Below are 24512 nucleotides of genomic sequence, written 5' to 3'. Positions count from 1 at the left end.
AGAGAAAGAAATGAGCCCTTTTTCCAGGGCATTAACTAACATTTCTTTCTCAATATTTTTCATAAGACTGAGTGGCACAAAAGGCATCTTTTCTGGCCATCCAATGGCTCTGATGGTGCCTTTTTTGTTTTCAATTGCTTTCCAAGAGAAAGATTTTCTTGTTTCCCCGGTTTCTTCTAAGAAATTGATAATATAAAGTAAATATTAATTTTGATATTTTATAGACTTAACATTGAACAAGCTTATCAAACATTTGTTCATCTTATTCTTGAAGTCGTTGGCAGCAATGGTTGCGAGTTGTATTTCTCGCACTATGACAGAAAAATAGATTAAGATGAAATAAATAATACATCTATTATATAATACTTACTTGGGCGTCTTTTGACGTTTCCTATTGCTTCCAAGAAACTCTTCAGAGCGCCATATTCCTCAATACACTTAAAAAATATAGAAGACGTATCTCCTGACAAGAGGCTGCCAATCTTTCAACTGGAGCTGGTGCCTGACTCTCAGAACAGAAACAGACTATTGTAGTTCATCAATAGCTTCATTGTGTTCATGATAGTCAATATGGATTTTGCCTACGATTGACATCAGAGACAGAAGATTCCTGGTGAAGAGTAGCGGAATCTTCTTTTGCCATCTCGTAATATCTGCCTTTTCTAAAGGACCCATCGAGTTGTACAAATCAATGATTTCCTCGCGTCTGTAGTTTTCCCCTAAAAATATATTTTGAATTGTTACAAAACTATTGTTTTACTTGTAATCAATGCAGTTAATTATATTACTGTCAAGTTTTCTCTTGTTCTCCATCTCCTTAGTATAAAGATTAAAAGGATTTTTTTTAATCTTTTTGGGCCCCAAAACAGTATTGCTGAAATTATAGGCAGCTTCAGCCATGTTTTCAACAACCTTTTATTGCAAATTAAATTCTATAGCAAAGCTAATTTCGAATTCTTTTCTACGCTGCAATTCTAATCGCAGTTTTTCTACTGCATTGGTTGGCAAGTTTGCAGCATCATTCAAGAAGCTATTAATGTTCATTTTTAGGTATTTAATATATAATAATAAGAATATGAAATAAAATAAACAATTATTTCAGTTGTTTTGGAATAATGACCAGATGACGTGTCAATTCATCTGATGGGAACCTGATTTTGCTACCAATCATATATTGTAATTTATTAGTAACTAATGGTAAAATTATTAGCCTTACACTAGATAACTAGATAACTAGATAACACTATGCAGTTAGCAAATGTGACAAATAATTTTGCGGGAGAAATTTGCATTTTGATAAATGAAAATTGTTATTCAGATTTGTGAGGTGAAAATCTAGTGTCAATATTTCTCTTTCTCTGCTATTAAATTCAAATACTGCATTTTTTCAAGACCTAAAAAGTGTTGTCGCAAATGACAAAACTAAACATGTTTTCTGTTTACTTTGTAGAGAAACTGTTTCTTAACAAAGTAAACAGAAAAGATATTCAGTTTTGTCATTTCCAACAACACTTTTTAGGTCTTGAAAAAAACAGTTGGAGTACAATTTTTTTGTCAATTATAAGAAAAATACACTATACTCTCTCAGAAATGGAAATCTGCTAGACTTTTATCACTAAAGCATTAAAATATATACTATACTTTGAAAAATAATAGTAATTTAAAAATTCATGCATTCTTAAATAATATCATATTTAAAAAATAGAAAGAGTTTTTCTTTAGATAAAAATAGCAAAAAGTAAAACATACATTTATATATATATTTAGAGATGTTATAACTAGAGCTTTTAATATATTTAATATATAAGTTATTCCTTCTTTATGTAATTTTTTGTATACTTCTTTATGTACTTCTTTATTTATTGGTTTTATGAATTAAGAAATAAAATAAAATAAAGAAATCATAAAATTCCAATATAAAACTGTGTATTTGTTAAACCAATTATTAGAAGAGTAAGGATACCTAAAAAATATAAACTTGTCATATTTAGATTATTTGATTGGATTAGATGCAAAAATAATCTGAAATTCCATAAATCATATTTGACATAATCTGAAATCTCATAAATAGTATCTGCCCAAATGTAAAGCTTATAGATTGATATCTGGCATGTTATTGGCATAGAAGAAAGTTGCAGATTGGCAACTTTGTTGGAAATTCTTTATTTCTTGTACCTTTTGCACATTGAAGTCCGCCTGGACAAGATAATGTGACTGGCTTTCCTTCTTTTTTTTTGGCTCTAAGAATAATAATAATTACTCCTTTTTCTCTATTTTAATACACTACTGAAACACCACCAATGTCTGAAGTAACACTTACAAGAAGAGAACAACAAGCTTTGAGAAAGGCAGCACTTGAAGCAGTACCTGTCAGAACCCTGAGAGATATTGGATCTGCATTGGAACCTTTGACAATTCCTAATGTTATGAAGTTGAAGTCTAACATTGTTCGTGTTTTTGCTTCTGAATGGGAACTTTGCAAACAAGAAATTGAAGAACAATACTGCGTCAAGTGGATTATCAGTCGTCCTAATAGACATAGTTCCACTGTTGATATCACCAAGAAGAAGCGTGTGCTCTTCTCCCAGGTATACTCCTGTCATAGAGGTGGAAGCTATGAATCTGAAAGCAGAGAAAAGCATCCAATACAACATAAATCGAAGAAAGTTGGCTGTGAGGCAACTCTCACTATTACTTGTTATGCTGACAAGTCTCATGTTTACGTGTTTGATTTTATTGCCAACCATACCAACCATATTCCTGGGGATATTAAAACTGATCTTGGACTTATTCCTTTAACTTGAGGTTGTGTTGATGATATTGTTGCCCATTTGACAGCCAGTCCAGACTCATCAGCTAGAAAAATCAGACTTGAGATTCTTTGTGACATCGACCAGCAAGAGTATTCTCTCAATGTACATAAAATCAACTACTTTGATATTTACAACAAAATACTTGCAGTAAGTTTTACATTGCAATTATTCTTCAACTTCTGAATATTAACAGTTGTTTTGATGTATCTGAACTTTAGATCAACTGAACAATCTTTCGTTTGCACAAGGACGACTTTAAGTCTATGAAGATGTGGTTTACCAAAAAACTTTCTCCCAAAGGTTTTATTATCTTTGAAGGTAACCTGCAGACATATTTGAACGACAAGAGTCTGTATGCATGTGGATTTACCTCGCCTTTCCAGCAAAGCAAGATAAAAGCTGCAGCAACATTCTGTATGGATGCCACCTACAGTATCACTCAAAGATTGGATGACATTCTTTATACTATTGTCATTCGTGATCAAGAACTTGATCGTGGTTTCCCCTGTGCATACATGCTGACCAATGACCATTCCTTGGGTCCAATTGTCCAATGGTTAAAGCACTTGAAAGACAATCAGTTAGTTGTAAACCCCCGGCAGTTTACTATTAACTGTAGTGATACTGAGACAAATGCACTCATGACAATCTTCCCTGGATGCCAGATCCAATACTGTCTTTTTCACGTCAGTCAAACATGGTACAGACAACTAAACCTGAAAGTCAAGACAGGAAATACTGCTGCCCAAAACCATTTGATTCGAAGAGAAATGATGGCTTTTCTTAAGCATAACATGTATGAAGAGCATATAGTTGTAATTCTTGACAAGATTGCTGACTTCATTGGAAGATATTAGCAAAGTCAATCTGATTTTGTCCAATACTTTGAGACCAACTGGTGTACCACGGCTAAGTATTGTGTTTGGAGTAGAGCTTTTCATCAGCTTGAATTCTCTCACATGCTAACAAACAGCTACATCGAGTCTTGACACAACCAGCTAAAAACTCATTTTTTAGGCCGCAGTCACAACAAAAGATTTGATTGACTGATTTTCATACTGACAAACGAAGTAGAGTGTTATATTTTTAGAAAAGAAAGAAAAACAAAGTGCAGACGAGAAGTACGGTGAGACTTTGTTTATTGATGAAAAGAGAGATGATCTTCTATTGCTATTTGCTATGTGAGTTTATATAGACATTGCGTGTGTATTTAGAATAATGATATGAGTATATCATGTGATGTCTGTTTTCTTATATCATAGATAATATATTGTTAAGTTATTACCCACGCTCTTGTTTGAGTGATTAGTGATGTTGACTAAGGTGTGTGACCTTGTTATCGGTATATTCTTTATTTAATGATAGTGTGAGAAATAATGTATAATTGATACTGGTCGCTTATTCAATATGTCTTTGTCTTATTGTCTGTGCGCTCTATTTGAATCTACGATTATGTTGGATACAACATAGAGTTCTACTTCAAAGAGGAGAGTATCAGAATCAATATGCGCAGTGGCCCAATGACAGCTGCCCAAAGACAACAAAGGAAGATAGAGATATCTGCTGAAGCTGTTCCAGCATACATGTGTGCTAATATAATTGTTAGCCCATCAAAAGCAATGTCTCTGAACGCCACTCTTGATGACACTGATGATATTCTTGAAGATGGGTTTTGGTTCATCAACTCGTTTACCAAAGATAGTATTACATATCAAGTTGAAGTTAACAGCAATGTTATTCTTTCTTGTATGTGTTATTCTTGGGCTAGGTACATGAAGCCTTGTAAGCATATGCATTTGCTTTGTATCCATATGTCAGGCTTTGCTTTCTTGTCTGTGGCTCCTGTAAATAATGTGCTGCCAATCACAATTTCTGGTGAGCAGTTCATTAATGACAACACTATGTTGATGGATGACACAAGGGAGAGCACTGGGCGTGGGTATGCCATAGAGGCATTTGAGTATGCAAAGAATTGTTTGTTAACAACTAGACATAATGAGCAAGACTTGTATCAACTGATGCAGTATGCTACAGAAGAGGAAGCAGAGGTTATTAGAGCAGCATATGCTGCTCCCATAAAGGCTTTTCAAGAAATCAAAGCTAAATATGAAGCTCATTTTAGAACTTTAAATACATAACGTCATTAATAAAAAAATCTTCTGCTTTATTTACAATTGTTCTCACAATATATAACTATTCCTATTACTTTCTTAACATTGTATATTTGGAAATATATGTAAGTATAAATTTAAGCTGTATTCTTGGCTATCTTAATATGTCATTATTTTGGTTTTATATCTCTGCGTTTTTTTAAGAAAATGCAAAGATAACATGTGGCTTAATTCTGAAATTCAAATTCTGGTTGTCCGGTGTGCAAAAGGTACAGGAAATAAAAAGATTCAAACACTTTGGCTCAGAACTTCCTCTCTTGGTTCCAAAATATTTTACAGGAACAGAGCAGAAGCTTTGTGTTCCAAGAGGACAATTCTAGCTGCCATACTGGGTCATATTCAAGATGGTAAAAAGATAGCTATAATATACAAGGTTTTGACTACTGGCCTGCTCAAAGCCCAGATCTCAACCCCATCAAGCATTTCCAATGGCTCTTGAGAGGCGCATGAGTGATGAGAGGGCCAGTATTAACAACGTTGAAGATTTGAAAGTTGTAATGCAACGAGAGTGGTGAAGGATAGGTCTCAAACTTGGATCAACTTTGGCTGGAAGCATGCAGCATCGATTGCAGGCTGTAATTGAGGCCAAAGGAGGTTATACGAAATATTGATCTTTTTTTTTATATATTTCAATAATAAACATATATATAATCTTTTGTTTGCAGTTTGAAGACTTTAGCTTTTATTACTGATGAGCAGTTGCATGTTGAATACAAGCCATGATTTCTCTCATGTATTTTTTGGGCTCAGAAGTCGAAACGTTTTTGATTGTGACTGTATAAGTACCAATAAAAAGTCAAGTATAAGTTCCAAAAATATGTATTGATAAATAAATAAAACCTCACATCTGTTAAAGGGCGGAGTTATACAGTAATCCATAACAGGTAGGAGGGGAAAAAGTGGGTAAGTTCATTTTACCCTCCTAGGCGGCTCCCCAGAGAACCCCTGGGAACACCTCTTTTTTTCCCGTAGTAATACCAAGTTTATCCAGAACATCTTAGATGAAGACTGCCAGAACCATTGGAATCATTAAGGACAAGTTACTAGAGCAGTTCCCTGGACTTCAAGATGTTGGTATCTCTCCTCAGCAAATTCACAAGCACATATATACAAAGGTTGGATTCACATTGAAAAGAACAAAGCCTGTTGAAGAGAAGAGAAACACACCAAATGTGATCAAAAGTAGATTTGAATTTGCCAGCATGCTTCAGCAACTAGGCATATCCTACCAAACAAACTGCATTTTTGTTGATGAGGCTGGATTCAATGCTAACTTGATTCGTGAAAGAGGGTTGTCCAAGAAAGGATCAAATGCTGTTGTCAGAACAAAAACCAAACGAGCATTTAATATCACAATTATGGCAGCCATATCTTTTCAAGGTGTTGAAGACGTTACAGCAAAAATGGTTGCAGGCAGTACAAATACAGAGCTGTTCCTTCAATTTATCAAACAAATCGTAGCAAGTTTGGACAGAGACAATGCTGCACCTCACTACTTCATCATGGACAATCCTGCCATTCATACTGCCAATCTTGTAAAAGTCTACTTCCGCAACCATACAAAGCACAGGGTTCATTTTCTTCCACCATACAGCCCCTTCTTGAACCCCATAGAGGAATGTTTTTCAAAGTTGAAGGGTTTAGTTAGGAGACAACCTGGTCTCTCAGCTGATGAGCTTGTAAAACATATTGGTGATTGTAGCAAACAAATTTGTAAAGACAACTGTGAAGGTTGGGTTGATCACAGTATCAGCTTTTTTAGTAAATGTCTTGGTGAAGAAGAAATCTATTATAGTGTATTTTTATTAAAATCAGGAATTTTAGGATTTGTGTCAATTTTTTCATTTAAAACACCGATAACAAAAATCAGTATTAAATGTCCACTAGTTTTTGAAAAAAACTAAAATATTGAAACTTATACACTCGAGTGTAATAGGTCATTGGATGGTCTTCTAATTTTCAAAATTATTTTTCAAGTATATTATGGATAATATTTTCTTTTCAATAATGTTAATAATAAAATGTGCTCAGAATAAAGCAAAACTTAGAGAAAACATAGTTTATTATATATATATTTAAGAGAAAAGGTATGAGCTCTAGTAATGAGTTGTGTCACCACCTCTCTCAATTACTTCTTTAAGCCTATCTGGCATGCTGGCTACCAAAGTTTTCAGAACTTGAAGTGGTATCTCCAACCATGTCTTGTGGATTACCGCTTCAAGTTCTTTCACATTGGTTACTAGTGCTCTATTCTTGCGAAGTTTCCTTGCAAGATGGGCCCAAATATGCTTGATAGGATTACGATCTGGGCTCTGGGCAGGCCAAAAATCAAAGCTATCTATTAGACATCTCTCTTTTTTATACCATGTGGCATAAGTGCCCATGTGGCATGGTGCACCATCCTCTTGGAACAAAAACTGTTTGTTATTATCCCTGGACAGTTCCTCGTACCAGAGAAGAAAGTACTGAGCCAAACAGTCGATGTACTTGTCTTGATTGATGTTTCATTTCAATGTTACCAAGGGGCCAAGACCTTCACCCCAGAAACAACCCCAAATCATGATGGAACCCTTACCAAACTTGTATGTTTGGACAATATGGTTCTTGTCAAACCTCTCGCCAGTCTTTCTGATGACTCTGACTCTTCCATTATTGCCAACTACCATGAATCTGGACTTGTCTGACCAGACAACTGACTTCCACTGCTCAACAGTCCAATTCACTTTGTCAAGGCACCATTTCAGCCTGTTTTCCTTCTGTTTCTTGGTCAACCCTGGCTTGCAAGCTGCTGAGTAAGAACTAAAGCCAAGAAGTTTCATGTTCTTACGGAATGTAGTCATGCAGATGGAGATTTCCACATCGACTAATCTCTGATGCTGAGCTGCAATTGACACGAATGGCTCACTACAAAATGAGCGCACCATCACAGATTGTGTTCTCTTTGTAACATTTGGTTCCCTTCCTAGACGTGTCAAGGGCTTGGAAACACCTTTATCTCTGAAGGCTTTCACTACATTTCCAACAGTGCTCTTCAGAATGTCAAGAGCTTTAGAGATTTCTTCATATGTAGCGTCCTTCTCCCATTGACCTATAATTCGGCCCCTAATGAACGCATCTAGCTCTTGTCTTTTGGGTTTTGTGATGCTAGAAGTTGGTGGAGTCATTTTGTGCTTTTGTTTTATTTGTTTAAGAGTTTTTAGTGGTTTTACAAAGAAAAGAGTATTTTGATAATGCATAAAAAAAATCAAAAAATCAAAAAATCTGTGACCGTCTAATGACCTATTACACTCGAGTGTACATAGGCACAGCATTTTATATTATAAATTATAAATTTTTATTTTTTTTATTTTTTTTAATCATGGATGCCAATGCTGCGGTGAGATTTACTGATTCTTGAGGTGAATTTCTTCATCTCAGCATCAGCATCCTTAGCATCCAAAAACTTGCTGTAAGCTTCAATATATCTCCAAGTCTTTTTATAAAATCTCCTGATTATGGAAGGAGAACCAGCCACAGGAGAGGCACTGTCCAAGAAAGATGGGAGATTCTTTTCTAACGACTTGAAAGAATAATCGCAGTTTAGGCGAGCCACACGTTTGGCTGCACCCCAATAACGCTCGATCCAATTGCATTCACAATGGAACTTGGGGTACAGCTCAAATATGTGACCCGCCTCTTCCACCACCTCTTGAATAGCTGTCTTCTGTTCAGAAAAGTCGGGCTGAGAGGCCAAGAGGTGGCGGGCACAGCAACAGTGGTTCTCTGCTTCTTCTCCATTGCAGTCCATTCTCCATCTTCTAGAAAGATTGGATGGATCCAGTTCCATCTACAGTCCACGCTCCTGAAGGATCTGCTGGATGCCAACAAACTGTCTCTTCTCCACCGGCCCCTTTCCTTTCCTTCCAGCTTCAAAGACTGTCTCATAAAACGATTGAGAGATGATATGCCCATCCCTCAAAAATGTTGTATCTTTGAAAATGAACATGTCATTTTCAGAAACGATCTTTGGCTTTAGAACCATGCGGGTGGCAACCAAGGCATCTGTGACATATGATTTGTGGTTGCTGCTTTGGTCGAAAATAAAGACACTGGTGCATCACTTGTGCAAGCTTTTGAACAGAGGGATAGCATGGTTCTTCAGCTGGTCAAGCATGTCTTCGCTTGTTCAGTAACCATCATATGCTGTCCCAACGTTAAATATTCTGCGGGAGACCCATCCCTTCACTCGCATAGTGCCATGACAAGCACACTGGAACTTGCTGACCATCAGAGATCTTCCCTGATCTTTTTTGCGGATGTGGCTTTCACCTTCCTCAAGCCACATGTCCACCTTTCCATCATGGGCATAAAAGGTGGACTCGCCATGGGTCACCATAACCAGCTTCTTCTGGTTCTCCAAAAGAAGAGGGGTCACCTCAATTTCTTCATCTTCCCCAGTAAAGTCTGACATACATTGTTTGTATCCCATCATTCGCATTGCCCAAGCATGGCAATACTGAACAACGTCTTGTCTTTCGTGTCCATCGTAATATACGTCCTGGTTGTTCTTGCGGTGGACGTACCCCCAAGCTCTCATGCATTTCCATGCTGTGCTTATGGCCACGTTGCCTTTTACACCAAGGCATGATGGAAAAAGCATTTCATCGAGATACTTTTTCAAATCCACAACAGTTCATCTTTCTGCTTTTTGAGCACGAAGCCAAACGATTGCTTTCTTTTTAAGGTCTTCATCGTCTACAATTGAAGACCGCTTGGCATGCTTGCCCTGTTGATGTTCAGAAATTTTGCCAAACTGAAGAAATTCTTTGGCCCAACCGCAGACAGCCTCTCCACAGTACTTGGAAGGTGTTGTCCAAAAAATCTCTGCTGCTTTTTCAGATGCCTTGATTTTCTTGCAATTGTTCAAGAGGCGTCGGAAATACTCTTTCAAAACAATGTGTTTGCTTACTTCAAACAAAGCAAACTTGCCCAACTCACTATCTGAACTGACTGGAGGCTTTATCATCTCAGAGATTTTCTCATAAGCTTCACGAATCTCTTCAAGTTTCTCATCTTTCAATTGCTTGTATACAGTTAATGCTTCTGTTACAGGCGAAACTGGTGCAACAGGAACCAAGAAACCAAAATCAGCAAGCGTTCTGACCTTCTTGTCTTTATTTGCCTCAAGCTCTTCTTTCATTTTTCTCTTGTTGCACATAATTGATGATCTTGAGTCTCCTCTGTAGAGTCCACGCAAATTTTTTCCTGCGTCTGGTCTCCATGTCAGAAAGCTATTATAGTATGCAGCAATCATCATATCCGTATCTAAATCCAAGAGCTCCCAGTCGTACTCTTCCACAGGTTAATCTTCAACAAGTTCCTTTTCTCCAGCTTCCTTTTCTGTATCAATAGTAATAATTGGAGACTTGGCGCAGAATTTTCCGCCCTCTCTTCGAGCCATTTTAGAAGTAAGGATAGAGCGAGCATTTTTACAACCCATTTTTAAGAATTTGTTTTGGTAAAAGTAAAAGAAGTGTTTTCAGGGCAGTCTTGATAGACAGCTGTCACATCCAAAAACGTGGTTTATACTCCGCATGTTACACGCAATTACTAATTTAGGATATATAATTCTCTACATCTGCCTTGAGATGCCATCAGAGATGTAGATTCAAGTCTCAATATTTCTCTTCCCCTGCTATTAAATTGGAACACCACACTTTTTCAAAAGTCAAAAACTTTGTTGGAAATGTCACTACAAACAAGCTGCTCGCACAGTTCTTTTCAGAAACACTTTCTCCGTGTCCATGAGCAACGGTTTTTTTGTATTGACATTTCCGACAAAGTTTTTGCCTTTTGAAAAAAATATCGGAGTCCAATAATTCTTCCTGATTATAAGAAAAATACACTATAGCCAATTTTTTTTAAAAAATAAATTATATCTCTTTTTTAAAGGACAGACCTTCTTGCATTTAAACCGAGACTATCACAGAAAAGTTTTGATTTTCTAATTTTTGAATGCGAAACTCTGTATATATAAACGCATAATATGAATAGCAATAGAAGATCATCTTATTAACTTTTTTCTCAATAAAAGAAAGTCGCACTATATCTCTCGCATGCACTTTGGTTTTTAATCTTAAAATATAGCAATATCTCTTTTAATCTTTGCACTTAGTTTTTATGAGTATACATAGTTATCAAAATTTAGACCAGCTACACAAATATTAGCTGATTGATTATTCTTTCTTCATATATAGAATAACTATTCATTTCAATGGGGAACCCTTGGAGAGCGAGCAGACCTCACTTTAAAAGTTAAGTATCGGACTTCTTGCTTTTATTTTGTATAGCGCCCTGTCCCCTAAGATTTACATTGATTGATTGATTGTTCGATTGATTGATTGGTTTGTTGCAATAGATGTAGATGTAAATATATCTTTGTAGAAATGTATATGTAAATGAAAATGAAAATGTTACCACACTAGTACTCATCAGTAACAAAGTTGTAATTGCTGTAGTAGTTCAGATTTGGCAGGTTTTGGTCTTCACTTTCTTCACTTTCGGCATCTTCTTCTCGGTTTCTGTAGTGTTCCTCATATACACTCATAGTAGATGTACTTGCTTGCTCATTCGACTGATATTCTTCTTTATCTCCATCAATCTTTATTTGTTCTAGCACAGGTATAATATTTTCCCATATAGATATACCCTAATAATGATAATAATATTGTTATTGTTATTATTAACAAGTAAACCACCGCAAGGTATTCATAATTTAATGATCTACAGCAATTTATTTTTCTCTGTATTTACCTTTTGACAGAATTCAATATGACAATCAGCATATGATGCAAGACCCTGTTTCAGTTCTCTTGATTTGGCACCCTGAAAAATATCAAATTCTCTGACCATTTGGCTTGAGAAATAGTTGTTTGCATCATTGGTGCGCGCTACCTCTTCTTGAAGCTGTAGATACATACATATGCATAAAAACCATAAAAATAAATAAATGATTTTGTTTTTAAAAAAAAAAGTCGAACCTCGTTGATCTTTGCCTGAAGTCGTAGCAATCGTTCTTCTCTTGCTCTATTAGAATCAGTTCCGCGTACTTCATTCATCTTATCAGCCATAAATTCGGTAATGTTTAGACCTGACCCATCTCCCATATTCCTTCCAGGATACATTATTCTTTCTCGTTCTTGAATTGCTCTTTGGAGGTAATTTGAAAGCTCTTCAAAGTCGACTTGTTTTTGATCGCGTTCATGGAGAACTTCCTACAAAATAGCAGCTATACAGATTAATTGTACGTAAAATTATACACGTCATATAAGATCAGAATTTTACCTTTGTAGCATTACAGTAAGCCAAAAGCTCGTGTACATCGTTGAGAAAATGGAGCTCTTCTTTGTTGTTCTTTAAAATATTATTATTATTATTTTGTAAGAAAATGCAAGATCCCAAGAGCCTTATATATATGTGTGTCCGTATATATAATATACAAACCATTGAAGCCATAGCAATAGAATATTCTTCGATAGACTTTGCAAACTGTTGCAGTGGTTGAGCTGCATCCTTCTCTATCATTGATAAACCTTTGATGCTGGCTGAGAAATTACTGTAATTTTTTGCCAGTTCTAGAAAAAAATAGTAAAGCAAATCACATATAGGCATATAAATACAAGTATGTTAACTACTTTGTCAAACTTATAGATGTGTATTAACTAATTACTTGCCTTGCTGCCTCTTGCTAATTCGTGAATATAGTTTCTCGACTGTATCCAAATTATCATGAAGTTTGTCCACATTTTCCTTCATATCAACAAATCGCTCATCTGGTTTTTTGACTTTAACAAATGCATTCAGCAAGGTATCACTTAATGTGTCTAGTACAGATGTTACACGCGGTACTCTTCTCGATTGCGCTTGTTGATCATTTTTCTGGTTGAAGGATATACGTATCAAAAGCTGAATATATATATATGTTAAAAAAACAAATTGCTTACAAAGTCTGCAGACTCGAGGAATAACCTGGTGGATTGTGATTGCTGCAGGTAAGGGTGACGTGCGATTCTGTCCATAAACCACTGAAGACTATATTGTTTATAAGAACCATTACCTTTTAAATTATTATTATTATTATATTAGGCAAAAAGCTTTACATACCCTAGTCTTCGCCGTTCAATAAACTCACTACTGAACCGATCGCCCTTGACGTATTCTAAAAAGAAGCAACCCGCCCAAAAAGAAGGAAAAGAGAGAGAAGTGTTAATCACAGCAAATAAAATGGCTATAATATATATATATGTGTGTGTGTGTGTGTGTATGTGCAAGTCTTACTCATCCGGTGCTTTTCTGGGAGTGGAGGAACGACAGATGCAGGAAATTCCAAGGCCAGTACATCATGCAACCATATAAAATCATGAAATCTCCGCCTGACTGGACGAGGTTGTGGTGAAGAAAAGGTTTGTACGGTTGTCTAGATAAAAGAAAATTGGATGAATTGATGAGTTTTTTATAAGCTAATTTTGATTAATTTTTTGTTTCTTTGTTAAAGCATAATGCTATTTTCTCGAGATTTTTCCACAAAAATCTAAATTACTCCCACGCACATACACATATATACATAAAAGACAAGGGACAGAGTTAATTTCCAACTTACATTGGTAGCAATTAGATAGGCCACATATGAGCTGGTACCTTCGGATCGTTTTTGAGGATCCTCCACTCGAATTATCATTGGCATCGCTTCTTTAGCTTCTTCAGTTTGCTCATTCTGGACTGACTCTATTTTTGGAGAGTGTGATGTGGAGGATTGAGAGTGGGTAGCTGTAGATTGTGTGTTGTACTTTGGAGAATTTGCAAGAGGCGAGCCATTGTTTGGTTCTGCATAGAATTGACTAGTAGTTCCTGAAGCATCAATCGACTTTGTATAAGAAAGAATTACATTAGCCAAACCTCACAGGAAAATCAGCGCTGTGATGCCATCAAGATTTGTAATGGTATAATCGAAGCAACAGCTAAAACTAATAGTATATTACTTGGTTATCGTTATAATAATTGTGCTGAGAATTTGGACTGAACATCAAATGAGGATCGTTCCTGTCAGGTAATGCATCTGTGGTGGCATGAACGTTCCACTGCACGCTATCGTATTCATCGTTCATTGGAATCACAAATAAACCAAATAAAAGAAAAAGTAGTCAAATGAAAGTAGAATACAATAAGGTGCAATCCAGTACAGTAAAATATAATGCAATACAATAAAGTAAAAGTAAAATAAAATAAAAATCAGACAAAGTTCAACTTTATCGTCTTAAAATGATGTCACTCCGCTTGATATCCTAGGCGTGGTGATACTTTCTGTGTGTACAGTATTTACTTCTTTGTGTTTATATAAGTACAAGCAAGTTATGCTCTTGATATATATATATTTATATATATATATATATAACTATTCAGGTGTTTTTGTCTGCGTTTGGATTGGCTCGGTCGACTAGATTCTCTGGCCGGTTACTAAACAGACTGTGTTTCTTGCGTGCCAAGAACTTCTTGGTCGTTCCACACACCTTGCATGTTGTAATGACTGCTGTTTCTGGTCTTGCTGAAATGAAATAAATAAAAAAGAAAGTAAAATCGTGAGCTCTCAATTCTTTAAGCAGATATGATTATGATTTATAGCTTTGATGACTTACAGGTTACATGAATTGAGCTGGTGAGGCCAGGCACAAGAGTAGAATCACACTGCTTACATATGGTACGCTTAACATTCGGATCTCTAAAAGGATTTCATTGTTTATCGATGACTATGATTAAGCAAGTCAACTTACAGACGGAATACCATTCTTCGTCCAATCTTCTTCATTGTGCTGTTGTAATATTGCCCAAGTGGGTGAAGAGTATGGGTAGATTTTGTATTGCTCCATTTCTTATTTTTTAATGTGGTTGGTTGATTTTGTGTTGGAAGAATAATAGTTGACATCAAGGTAGCTGCTTGATGCAAGAAATTCATACGCTGATAAGTTTGGAGCTGTTGTTGATTAGCACCTGGAATGCCTTGCTTCTTTTTGGCCATTATATTATTATTTTTTGATGAGATCTAAGGCATTCTCTTTTTACTTTTTTTTTTTTACTTTTTTTTTACTTTTATATATATAAAAAAGCCACCTTTATGGTCTGTCATGTAATAAAAAGTAGAAAATTTCCTTTAAAAAGTACAATTATCCTTAAGCCTTTAGTGCTTTGGTGTAGGCTTGAAAAAGAACGTTAGAAGATATTTTATATATGTATGTATATGGATGTGCATTGTTTGATTTCCAGTAGAACTTTTGTATGAATCTAAGAGATAAATCTAATTGATTATTATTGGCTCACTAAAATGTATTGATAGACGAGCGAATATTTTTCTGAACGTACAGTGTAAATTATTTCTGATTCTTACTATTAACTATTTATGTATGATTTTAGTATCTGGTATTTATTGATAATTGCAACTTTAAAACTGCTCGCATATTTTACTCATGTGTAAAATAAAATACAATAGTATCAGTTTTGCAATTAATTAATACTTGATGATAAATAATAAATACTACGTTACTTTTGATTTTGGTACTCTTTGTACAATTGAGTGGCTTAAACCATGATCAATCTGCCCATTGAAAGGAAAAACAGGGTATTTGAGTGCACTGATAAATGCTACTCACTGTAGAAGCACGAGGAGACACAAACAATATAAGTAAATGATAATAATATTACAAAAAAAAAGTACAATTTCTTATCTTTCTTGTTTTTTTATTTATTTATTTATTTATTATTGTTGTTGTTGCTGTTGTAACTTTGAAATATTTTGATAAAATTAGCTAATATACTTTAAAAGAGATGATATGTAAATAAATAAATATATATATATATAATAAAGATGATGCACTATATGTAAGGGATGTGGAGTAAAGGGGTATGATACATGAGGGTGGGTTTTTGTCTGGATGAGTTATGCACTGATACAAAAAAGGAAAATGTGGTTTAGGATATAGGAGATTCTTTCAGGAGGGGAGTTCTCTCGTGAGATACTTGTATTCCATATTTCCGAGCTCTGGAAACGCCGGACTTCTTCTTGTCTCTTCTTCCACCACCGAGAATAAGCAGGAAGGAAATAAAGAGCAATATGAATGTGAAAACAGATAATATAGCATAGTTTAGCCAAAGAATAGAGAGCGACAATACGGCTGACCCGAACACATTATCTGGTAAAGCATCTGCTGGGAGATCCATAAAGAATAAGAGATATGTACCTGTTATTTTAATTTATTTATTAGCAAGTATGATTAGTGTAAGGAATAAGGGTATCAAAGATAGATGCAACATACCAAAACATGCCCAAATAATTTGAGATATATACATAAAGCGCTTAGTCAAGCAAACCCATTTTGATGGTGGTCTATCGTACGATTTCTCTTGTCGGGATCTGTTTGCAGATTCAAGATCAAGTTCGCGTTCTCTGGAAATAAGCCCCACATATCCCTTTGGTGTGGTTGGAACGGGAGGGGTTGAGTTGTGGTCGACGCGGGCTAGTGACTTGGTGCTGCGAAAGCAGACGCCAAACACCATTATTACTGTGGTGAGAGAGGAAACAATCGAGCCAGCTAGAAAGGCTAGACAAAGCTGGACTTCTTTTGAAAGGGACCCTAGCTGGCCATGTTTGATGTATTCGTATTGCAAAAGATCTTTGAGAGATTTCAGGGCGATTACTGTGTTGTAGACATTCATAGGTAAAAGTGTCAAAAGTGATACTGCCAAGCCAATCATGCTGGTCACACCAAGTATTAGGCCCAGGGTTGTTATGGTCGAATCGCAGTTCCGTAATGCCATCTCCTTGCTATTACTATTTGATATTTGAGTTTTGGATAAATAAATTCAGAAATTTAAGAAAGAAAAGGGAAGAAAAGGAAATGAAATGAAAAGCAGATGTACCCTATTTCAACTTCTCTTGTATCGTATTATGATGTGTCCTGATTTAAGATTCGGTCCGTCAAAGAAAGGCGTCCAACCCTAAGATGATACGGACATGTTCTAAACATGGAAGCTCCGGTAATACAATTCTGGAGTACTAAACCTTCATCCTGGCCCCGTCACCTGGCCCCATGTCCATATCTGTATAGTCGTACAACTGCCACTTGGGCATTGCTTCGAAAAAGCTGGTCGGTCTTTAGAAAAAAACGATTAATCTTTTGGGCACAATTTGATCTGAAAAAGGAAACTGAATTTTACTACAGTTGGTGTGGACAGACTAAAAGGGCAGAAAAAAGGGTAAAACAAGTTCATCCTGAACTTGGGCAATCAGACTAATTTATGATTGTCCACACCTTTTTTTTTAAGAAAAAATAGTTCAAAGTTAGTGCAAGTACATACTAGGTAAAATTGTGCTTATAATGCCATCTCTGTCATTAAGTGTGGATCTTTTATCACGAGTTACTCTAGACCTTGCACTCTATATCACATAGTTTTCATCAAAGGCATGCTCTTCTTCTCGATCCAAAGGACAATGGGAGACGATTAAAAAGGGCAAAATTAATTAAAGTTCTTGTCCAATAATATAGCTTAAAGTCTTGCTTTTTTTTGACCTTTTTTTTGGCTTTTAGTCTGTCCACACCGAATATTGTTTCTTTTTTACAAAAGCCTAAATTGTTCAAGACTTCTAAAAGAAATACGCTTAATAGTTATCAAGATTAATATTGATAAATATAAAGCAGTGAAGTTGACAAAAGCAAGTAACTTGAGGAAAATGGACTGAAAGATATTTGTATCATTTATATGATTTTCAAGCTTACTCGCATGCTCATTAGAAGTGGTTTTGAGAATTGAATGGAATATGTATTTTGGTTTTTTAAAAGTAGGGATCGGGCATAGTAATGTCAATACAAAACAGGCGTATAACTTTTGATGAACAGAAGCAATTAAGCAATATACATGTCTTCATCAATAGTTTAGTATTTAGAAAATAGTAGTATTATCATTTTTTAAATAAAAAAAGGTAGAAAGTAGCTCATAGCAATAGATATATGCAAATTATATAGCAGACTTATAGCTTAGACCGTTACTAAATATCACATAAACCAGTACTTCTTCTTTTTATACTTTTATTATTTGGGCGAAGAAACCATAAGATTCCAATGTAAAACATCATGCATTTGTTGAACAAATTATAAGAATAGAGATACCTAAAAAAAGTGTTAATTTGCTATATTTAGAATATTTGATTGGATTAGATCCAAAATAATTTAAAATTACACGAGTCATATTTGCTAAAAATAATATTAAATTGCTAAATTATGATATTTTATTGGCTGGAAAATCTAAGCGCTAGTAGATTTTTTGCAAGTACAGAGTTATAAATCCTGCCATTTCCTACAGTGGAGCGCTAGTCCCATCAAAAGATTCAAGTAGCATAAACACATGATTTACGTAACGTCACGTGCCCTCAACCTGTCCGTAAGGTTGTCCTACTTTTTATTAGCTTTTGAAAAGTACAAATTTACCTAGCGAGTCTAAGAAGAGAAACAACCCACCCGTTTTTATATATATATTTTATATATTTAAAATTGTGACACATAGACACAATGTTTAAATGTTGAGGACAACACCGAATGCTCCGTTAGCGCTATTTCTAAAGAGTGCCCCGGTACATACAGTAAGATTTTTATTTATTTATTTCTTAATCTTCTTTTGAAAAATAATAAGGAGAAATAAGCATAAATATACACATCTATATACAATGAAGCACAAATGGGCCCAGAAAATATTTCAATATTTCAATATATCTACATACAGATTTCTATTATTTTCACAAGATATACACGCACAAAAATATTGTATCTTCTTTATCTTTACCTATGTATTACGCACCTTTTGTCTACACTCGACATCATATGAGTCAAGAAACTTTGAACTCAAACAAATTAATACAAAAAAAGTTTATAAATAAAAGCTTGTCTATATCCAAAAGAGGATTAAAAATTGCATAGAAAGGTTTTGTGCGCAAAGTTGTTTGATGATATATGGCAATCGAAGCCCCATAATATATACTAATCATCGAAATTACAATGCCACATTAGAGGGCTCTATTTGTATTCGAAAAGCTTATCTCACAATGAGCTCTATCAATCGTATCATAATCTTCAAACTAAAATAATACTTTATTGCTATTGTTATTATGAAAAGAGAATATTTCATATTGCTTTATTCTTATTGGCTCTTCTTCTGTGTACCTTTTTGATTTTTATACCAAACTCTCGTCTATGATGCATAGGAAGAGAAAGGAAGAAAGAGGGAAAGGCTATCAACGGTGTACTTTCAATGTGAATTTTGTAATATAATAATAACATAAACTTTGGAAAGACAGGCAGTGAACATGTTTAATATTTTGACTGCTTTCTTACCATGTATAGTGTAAATTTATTCAATAATAAATTTTGGTCAGCCAATCTACCTTGTCAGCAAACTTCGCATGGCTGGCTTCTTTGCTTCTTGATGGTATTTCCTGCAAATTTTATGACTACACTAGACATAAAGAAACCAAAATGGACCTAAAGTGCTAACTCACACAATCTTCTTTTATTTAATTTTTTAGTTAAATGCTCTATTTCGAAATTTAACAAAGTATAGTGGCTGGTACTGTTAAATAAATTTAGGCTTTTTATAACAGTTTTGTAAGGCAATAGGGTAGCCAAAAATGGAGAACTTGGGATGAAAACTTTATATTGTATGTGTGCTTTACACAATAATGTTGATCACACTATATTGATTGAAAAAGGTTAGAGTTTTACAAGTAAAACAAACAATCACTATGATAAGGAGCCTATAATCAATATGAACATTTGATACAAGGTTTTTCATTTGTAATTATGAGCATACCCATCGACAGTACAATAGTTATATTTATGATTATTTTTAAATATACAAATATGCAAATTCGATAATAAAGCCGAAACAGCCACACAGCCACACAGCCACATAAACATGTATGTATATATACATGCACACACACACACACACACAAAGTACATATAAGAGTATTTCTTATAATCCACCACGTCTCTTCTGCTCTTCTGCCATTTTTCTAAACATCTCAATAGTCGCATTCTCTTTTGCCTTGTATTCAGCAACTCTATCCTGGGGAGGTGCATAGCGTTTTTGATATTCTGCCTTTCTGGTATTTCGGCGTTCTTCTCGTTGTTTCTCAGCAGCTAGCCTAAATGCATTATATATAAATATATAAGCACCAGTCGCTTTCATTTAATTCCTTCCTATTCTCCTGTCCTACCTTGATTGGAAATCATCCCCACCCATCAGATCTGCTTCACTAAGTTCCACATCCGGACTCCTTTCCCGTTTGTGGAACGCATTCGTAGCTTTACGTTTCTCAAGCATTGCCTCACGCCCAGTTTCTTTTGGTGCAACCTCGTCAAGATAAGAATCCCGCTTCCGTCGAAGGTTCTTGGATTCTGCCTTTCGTCGCATTCTTTCTGCCTCCAAACGTTCTTCAGCAGCTGAAATAAAATAAATGAAAGTATAAACACACACACACACATACGCACACAGGCACACGCACAAAAATAACAAACAAACAAACAAATAAATAGATAAATAAATAAAAGCATGTCATAGTTATGTAATATAGAGACTTATTTACTTTCTCGGTCCTGTCGGATGACGGGACTAGTAGGCATTGCAGGTCCAACATTTCTTCGCCGACCTTTATTAGACTCATCTTTAACCACCCCTCTACTCGTCATTGTATCTACACTGTCTCTGATAGTATCAAGCTCATATTGATCAACTTTTGATGCAAACTTCCATTTGTACCGAGTTGTATCTGACGATGCTAGCTGTGCCGAACTAAGTCCCTTGTAGTATTTTTCTATTGAACGTGAGTAAGAGTAATAGTAAGAACAAGAGTATGAGTATGTTTTTTCTTTTTAGTATTACAGAGACACATAGCATCATAAAATTGTACAGAAAGTTAAATAATTAACTTGTAGCTTATTTAGTTACTTTTTAAAATAAAGTAAAACTATTGTACCTTGGAGCTCAAAGCGATTCCATGCTTTGACAAACTTTTTGAAATAATATCGAGAATCGCTGGAATCAAGTTCATTAAAATATTTGCGTTTTTCCTCTTTAAGCCAAAGACGAAACTCGGTTGCCTTTTCAAAGTAATCTTCCTCAGTAATGGCTAAATGAGTAGAGCAGATTAGAGAACTTATTAATATTATTTAGGGGCTTTAAGACTAGCTTTTAGTGACATACGTTTAATCTGATCTCTTAAATCGTCAGAGATGCTTGGCGGCTTTTGGCTTTTGGACTTTTTAGAATGGCTTCTACGTTGCTCATCATCAGAATCATGGCTACGATGATGTTTTCTTGAACTCATTAAAAAAAAGACAGTAATAATATGAATAATATAAAATACAAACTACTCTAGTACTTTACCCATCTGCCGCTATCATCAGAAGGACTGTGACTCGCTTTTGCAGAGAATCTGAACTCTCTAAGCTTTGCATTGATACCCTCTCAGTAAAATCAAAATTCTGTCTCCCTAAAATTAGCGTTGGCAAGAAGACTGATGATGTATACTTCCAGACTGTCCCGCCAGGCTATCCGTAAGGTTCCCTCCAAAAAAAGGGTTGCTGTTTTATAAACAAAAGAGAGATAGATGAGGTTTTCGGTAAAAATGACGTGGGTATAGGTGTAATATATTTTGATATTAAATTAAAAACACTAATTATCTCCTTTTTCTCCACTTTAAGATATACCCATACCTATATATCCAGCTGTTGAAGATTTCATGCGCTCCAAAAAGAAAATAAAGTACGCAAAAGTATAAGAATAAGCCGGTGATATTAATACAAGCAAAAACAATATACCGGAAAAAGAGAATAGTGCCCTGTATAAATATAAAATAAAACAAAGTAACTCAAATTGCTTAAATGCGTGAAAATAAAAGACACTTGAAGAAAAGAAAGAAAAAAGTATTGTGAAAAGGAACAGAGCAACTTTTTCTTCAAGTGCATCTGTCTTGACCTGCAGTTCTTGTAATATCTATGGGAATTCGTCAGCAAGAATCAAGCTATGCTCTAATAATGATTTCCCCATGAAAGAATTGATTCAAAAAGAAATCGGCGACGCATACGAAAGATACGCTATCTCTCTCCCTTTATAATCATTCTTAAATGAAACAGATAAAAATGTCCAGCTAGAGGAATAAAGAGATAAAATTAAGAGTCTTTCGATTTATTTTACGTAAGTTTATGTTCAAGGCACAAGTCTGTATCAGTTACTACATATTGAAGTACCCGCAAAACCTTCCGAATTAATTCTCTCGACAAAACTCCTGGTACTCTTCTTGTCGAGTGGTTTGCCAAACAATTGTTTGTACAAGACTTACGAAGCAAGTATACGCATATTCACTACTTAGCAGACTTGTAGATAGAAATCAACAGCCACAATGATACCGATTTACTCGTAGCAAAATATGGTCTAAAAAATTACGATCAAGTCCTTGCGAATGTATGCGAGACTACTGCTAGATGCTACAACAACTATTACATTGAAAATTTTCAAAATATCTTGTAATTATTTTATTTGCATAATTTGTAGAAACTTTTCTGTAAATGACAAAAAAAATTAGCTTACAAGATATTAACATAAACTCGATATAGAATGTCAACAAATATATTATAAAACATCTTGTTTACGAATACTTATTAGATTAAATATCATCATCTAATCCAGTAACATCTATTCCTAACACGATCTTTACTGCGTTAAGCCCAGATGTCAAAGAAGCAATTCAGACTTTTGTAAACCATTTGGTTGTGGAGCTGAAGAATTGTTTGTCTTTGTTTTCAATCACAAAAGCAACTCAAAATGCAAATCCTTTTGATATTTGACCAGAATTAAGGCATATCCTTTGCAAGTACGAGGCTTTTATCACAGAAAACGCTGCACCACAAACACAGCCTGAATCGTCTAAAGAAACAACTGATTCAAGTAGCAAAAAGAAGGAGAAACAAAAAGAAAATATGAAAAGTAAAAATGAACAAATGTTTGTACACCCCAGACTCTTCGGATTATTCCCTAAGCCTGGCTTGGGTTGGCGAGTTATCAAGATTGATAGTAAAAATATAGCGGGTGTATTTCCAGAAGCATCATTGAAGAGAGAAGTGAACGAACCATTATTTCGTTATACTCAAAAGCGCTTTCACAATGGCTTCCACTTTGCCAAGTTAAAAATTAAAAGGAATATATATGTATAAAGCCATACGAAAGCACTCTTTTTGGGATGGGAGTAAAAACAATATACTTTTTCTGTCTATTGTAGTCTCGAACATTTGCATAATTTACCTATCAAAAACGGCAAGATGTTTTTAAACGGACTATACCTTGATGGTTATACCTGTCTTGTTTTATTCTGTCGTAAATTTCAGCCAGCTTTACCTGTAGAAAAAGTTTCTTTGGAACTCAAGGATTTCAGTGATGAAGAGGTGAATGAACATTTCAGGCCATGCGCAGGTTATATTGGGAGAAAATATGCATTTGTTTCTTACCATGGAAGCAACGACTTAAGAAGTCTGTCTTCAAAAGAGTATTATATCATGGGTAGTACAATCAGAAGGCAAGGAAAGGAACAGGAGCACAAAAAAAAATTGGGTGTAGAAAAAATTGAAACAAATACTCCCACTCCCAAAACTACATCATGTCAACGCTACATTTCGCATATCGACTACATGTTTCGACATACGGGTGTCCTTTTTAACTTTGATGGGTTTCGAATTGTTGCCATCAAATGGCGTAATTATATTGGACCCCAAAAGAATATTGAATATTCTGTAGATATCCTTTTGAATAGATAAAAAAAATACAATAAAGACAGAAGAAAAAAAACGAAGCAGACCTGAAAAAGGCAGCACACCGCAGCAACAGTATAAGATTATTAAAAAGTATATCTACGATTACATTTATAAAATAACAGTTTTTCCTTAAAACAAAAAAGCATCATATCAAGAGGTCATAAGGAGACATTTCAGGAAGGTGATTGTAGCAAGATGCTTTTGATAGTTTTTAGCAACAGGCTAAAAACAACAACTAGAAGAGGTTTAAAGGTCTGCGCCATGGTGTCAGAAACAAGCTATATCTGCAACTGAAGAAAAAGAGAAAATCTTGGAGAGTTTTTGCTCTTAGCTATCAACGAGTTTAGGACATCCAAAGTTAGTATAGCAAAGTTCATATAATGTACATATTGCACTCTCGGCTAAAACTACTTTTTCCTAGATTTGAAATTCTTGTCTTAATTATGACCTGGAAAACTTAAAGTACGGCACCGATGAGAATACATCATATATTCACTAAATATTGACTTGTAAACAATGCAATATTTTCTGGAATCGGGATGTGATGGCTTCAAAGAACATGTTTCTGATTGCTCGTTTTATCCGGAATGGCCAAAGTCAACCTAATGTCTTTAATAGACAATCCGCCATCTTCAATGTGGTTG

The 24512-nt window shown here is 35.1% G+C and overlaps 12 protein-coding genes across 12 annotated transcripts; 4 read left to right on the top strand and 8 right to left on the bottom strand.

Annotated features, from left to right (window-relative positions):
- Positions 1 to 59: 59 nt before the first annotated feature.
- PHYBLDRAFT_146590 (hypothetical protein) lies at positions 60 to 1044 on the bottom strand (the record flags this gene model as incomplete). The annotated part of the gene is made up of 6 exons (XM_018431678.1): positions 60 to 176; positions 232 to 311; positions 371 to 437; positions 586 to 719; positions 789 to 912; positions 994 to 1044. The coding sequence occupies 6 exons, from the start codon at positions 1042 to 1044 to the stop codon at positions 60 to 62; spliced, it is 573 nt and encodes a 190-aa protein (XP_018290437.1).
- A 1256-nt stretch (positions 1045 to 2300) lies between these two features.
- PHYBLDRAFT_169527 (hypothetical protein) lies at positions 2301 to 3670 on the top strand (the record flags this gene model as incomplete). Its single annotated transcript, XM_018436092.1, has 3 exons — positions 2301 to 2673; positions 2806 to 2960; positions 3062 to 3670. The coding sequence occupies 3 exons, from the start codon at positions 2301 to 2303 to the stop codon at positions 3668 to 3670; spliced, it is 1137 nt and encodes a 378-aa protein (XP_018290436.1).
- Positions 3671 to 4318: 648 nt separating this feature from the next.
- PHYBLDRAFT_169526 (hypothetical protein) lies at positions 4319 to 4951 on the top strand (the record flags this gene model as incomplete). The annotated part of the gene is made up of 1 exon (XM_018436091.1): positions 4319 to 4951. The coding sequence occupies one exon, from the start codon at positions 4319 to 4321 to the stop codon at positions 4949 to 4951; it is 633 nt and encodes a 210-aa protein (XP_018290435.1).
- Positions 4952 to 5985: 1034 nt separating this feature from the next.
- Positions 5986 to 6632, top strand: PHYBLDRAFT_146586 (hypothetical protein; the record flags this gene model as incomplete). The annotated part of the gene is made up of 2 exons (XM_018431677.1): positions 5986 to 6519; positions 6579 to 6632. The coding sequence occupies 2 exons, from the start codon at positions 5986 to 5988 to the stop codon at positions 6630 to 6632; spliced, it is 588 nt and encodes a 195-aa protein (XP_018290434.1).
- Positions 6633 to 6856: 224 nt separating this feature from the next.
- PHYBLDRAFT_169525 (Homeodomain-like DNA binding domain-containing transcription factor) lies at positions 6857 to 8148 on the bottom strand (the record flags this gene model as incomplete). The annotated part of the gene is made up of 2 exons (XM_018436090.1): positions 6857 to 6936; positions 7812 to 8148. 2 exons carry the CDS (start codon positions 8146 to 8148, stop codon positions 6857 to 6859), a joined length of 417 nt encoding a protein of 138 aa, XP_018290433.1.
- Positions 8149 to 8336: 188 nt separating this feature from the next.
- PHYBLDRAFT_169524 (hypothetical protein) lies at positions 8337 to 9560 on the bottom strand (the record flags this gene model as incomplete). The annotated part of the gene is made up of 3 exons (XM_018436089.1): positions 8337 to 8781; positions 8815 to 9025; positions 9158 to 9560. The coding sequence occupies 3 exons, from the start codon at positions 9558 to 9560 to the stop codon at positions 8337 to 8339; spliced, it is 1059 nt and encodes a 352-aa protein (XP_018290432.1).
- Positions 9561 to 9656: 96 nt separating this feature from the next.
- On the bottom strand, positions 9657 to 10463 carry PHYBLDRAFT_169523 (hypothetical protein; the record flags this gene model as incomplete). The annotated part of the gene is made up of 2 exons (XM_018436088.1): positions 9657 to 10313; positions 10338 to 10463. 2 exons carry the CDS (start codon positions 10461 to 10463, stop codon positions 9657 to 9659), a joined length of 783 nt encoding a protein of 260 aa, XP_018290431.1.
- Positions 10464 to 11746: 1283 nt separating this feature from the next.
- On the bottom strand, positions 11747 to 13700 carry PHYBLDRAFT_113765 (hypothetical protein; the record flags this gene model as incomplete). Its single annotated transcript, XM_018428354.1, has 9 exons — positions 11747 to 11929; positions 12004 to 12237; positions 12308 to 12376; positions 12467 to 12578; positions 12693 to 12901; positions 12967 to 13054; positions 13127 to 13181; positions 13301 to 13439; positions 13623 to 13700. The coding sequence occupies 9 exons, from the start codon at positions 13698 to 13700 to the stop codon at positions 11747 to 11749; spliced, it is 1167 nt and encodes a 388-aa protein (XP_018290430.1).
- A 625-nt stretch (positions 13701 to 14325) lies between these two features.
- PHYBLDRAFT_159140 (hypothetical protein) lies at positions 14326 to 15065 on the bottom strand. The gene is made up of 3 exons (XM_018433922.1): positions 14791 to 15065; positions 14656 to 14738; positions 14326 to 14564 (listed from the first exon to the last, which is right to left on the bottom strand). Exons 1-3 carry the CDS (start codon positions 15033 to 15035, stop codon positions 14419 to 14421), a joined length of 474 nt encoding a protein of 157 aa, XP_018290429.1. The 5' UTR covers positions 15036 to 15065; the 3' UTR covers positions 14326 to 14418.
- Positions 15066 to 15982: 917 nt separating this feature from the next.
- Positions 15983 to 17141, bottom strand: PHYBLDRAFT_146581 (hypothetical protein; the record flags this gene model as incomplete). Its single annotated transcript, XM_018431676.1, has 3 exons — positions 15983 to 16251; positions 16327 to 16841; positions 17068 to 17141. The coding sequence occupies 3 exons, from the start codon at positions 17139 to 17141 to the stop codon at positions 15983 to 15985; spliced, it is 858 nt and encodes a 285-aa protein (XP_018290428.1).
- A 2894-nt stretch (positions 17142 to 20035) lies between these two features.
- Positions 20036 to 21519, bottom strand: PHYBLDRAFT_169519 (hypothetical protein; the record flags this gene model as incomplete). The annotated part of the gene is made up of 6 exons (XM_018436087.1): positions 20036 to 20207; positions 20280 to 20505; positions 20649 to 20876; positions 21039 to 21191; positions 21266 to 21384; positions 21449 to 21519. The coding sequence occupies 6 exons, from the start codon at positions 21517 to 21519 to the stop codon at positions 20036 to 20038; spliced, it is 969 nt and encodes a 322-aa protein (XP_018290427.1).
- A 1521-nt stretch (positions 21520 to 23040) lies between these two features.
- On the top strand, positions 23041 to 23871 carry PHYBLDRAFT_65570 (hypothetical protein; the record flags this gene model as incomplete). Its single annotated transcript, XM_018441483.1, has 2 exons — positions 23041 to 23243; positions 23340 to 23871. 2 exons carry the CDS (start codon positions 23041 to 23043, stop codon positions 23869 to 23871), a joined length of 735 nt encoding a protein of 244 aa, XP_018290426.1.
- Between the last annotated feature and the right edge of the window lie 641 nt (positions 23872 to 24512).

This window comes from Phycomyces blakesleeanus (genome assembly GCF_001638985.1).
Source record: "Phycomyces blakesleeanus NRRL 1555(-) unplaced genomic scaffold PHYBLscaffold_13, whole genome shotgun sequence".
NCBI classification, from domain to species: Eukaryota; Fungi; Mucoromycota; class Mucoromycetes; order Mucorales; family Phycomycetaceae; genus Phycomyces; species Phycomyces blakesleeanus.
This window is presented reverse-complemented; position numbering and strand designations above follow the sequence as displayed.

What these genes read in the sequence shown, in the direction of transcription:
- PHYBLDRAFT_159140 (XM_018433922.1), bottom strand. Translation starts at nt 15,035, where the DNA reads ATGGCCAAAAAGAAGCAAGGCATTCCAGGTGCTAATCAACAACAGCTC. An exon ending in CGAAGAATGGTATTCCGTCT is followed by an intron (nt 14,739 to 14,790) that starts GTAAGTTGACTT and finishes AAATCCTTTTAG; the next exon opens with AGATCCGAATGTTAAGCGTA. An exon ending in CAGCTCAATTCATGTAACCT is followed by an intron (nt 14,565 to 14,655) that starts GTAAGTCATCAA and finishes ATTTCATTTCAG; the next exon opens with CAAGACCAGAAACAGCAGTC.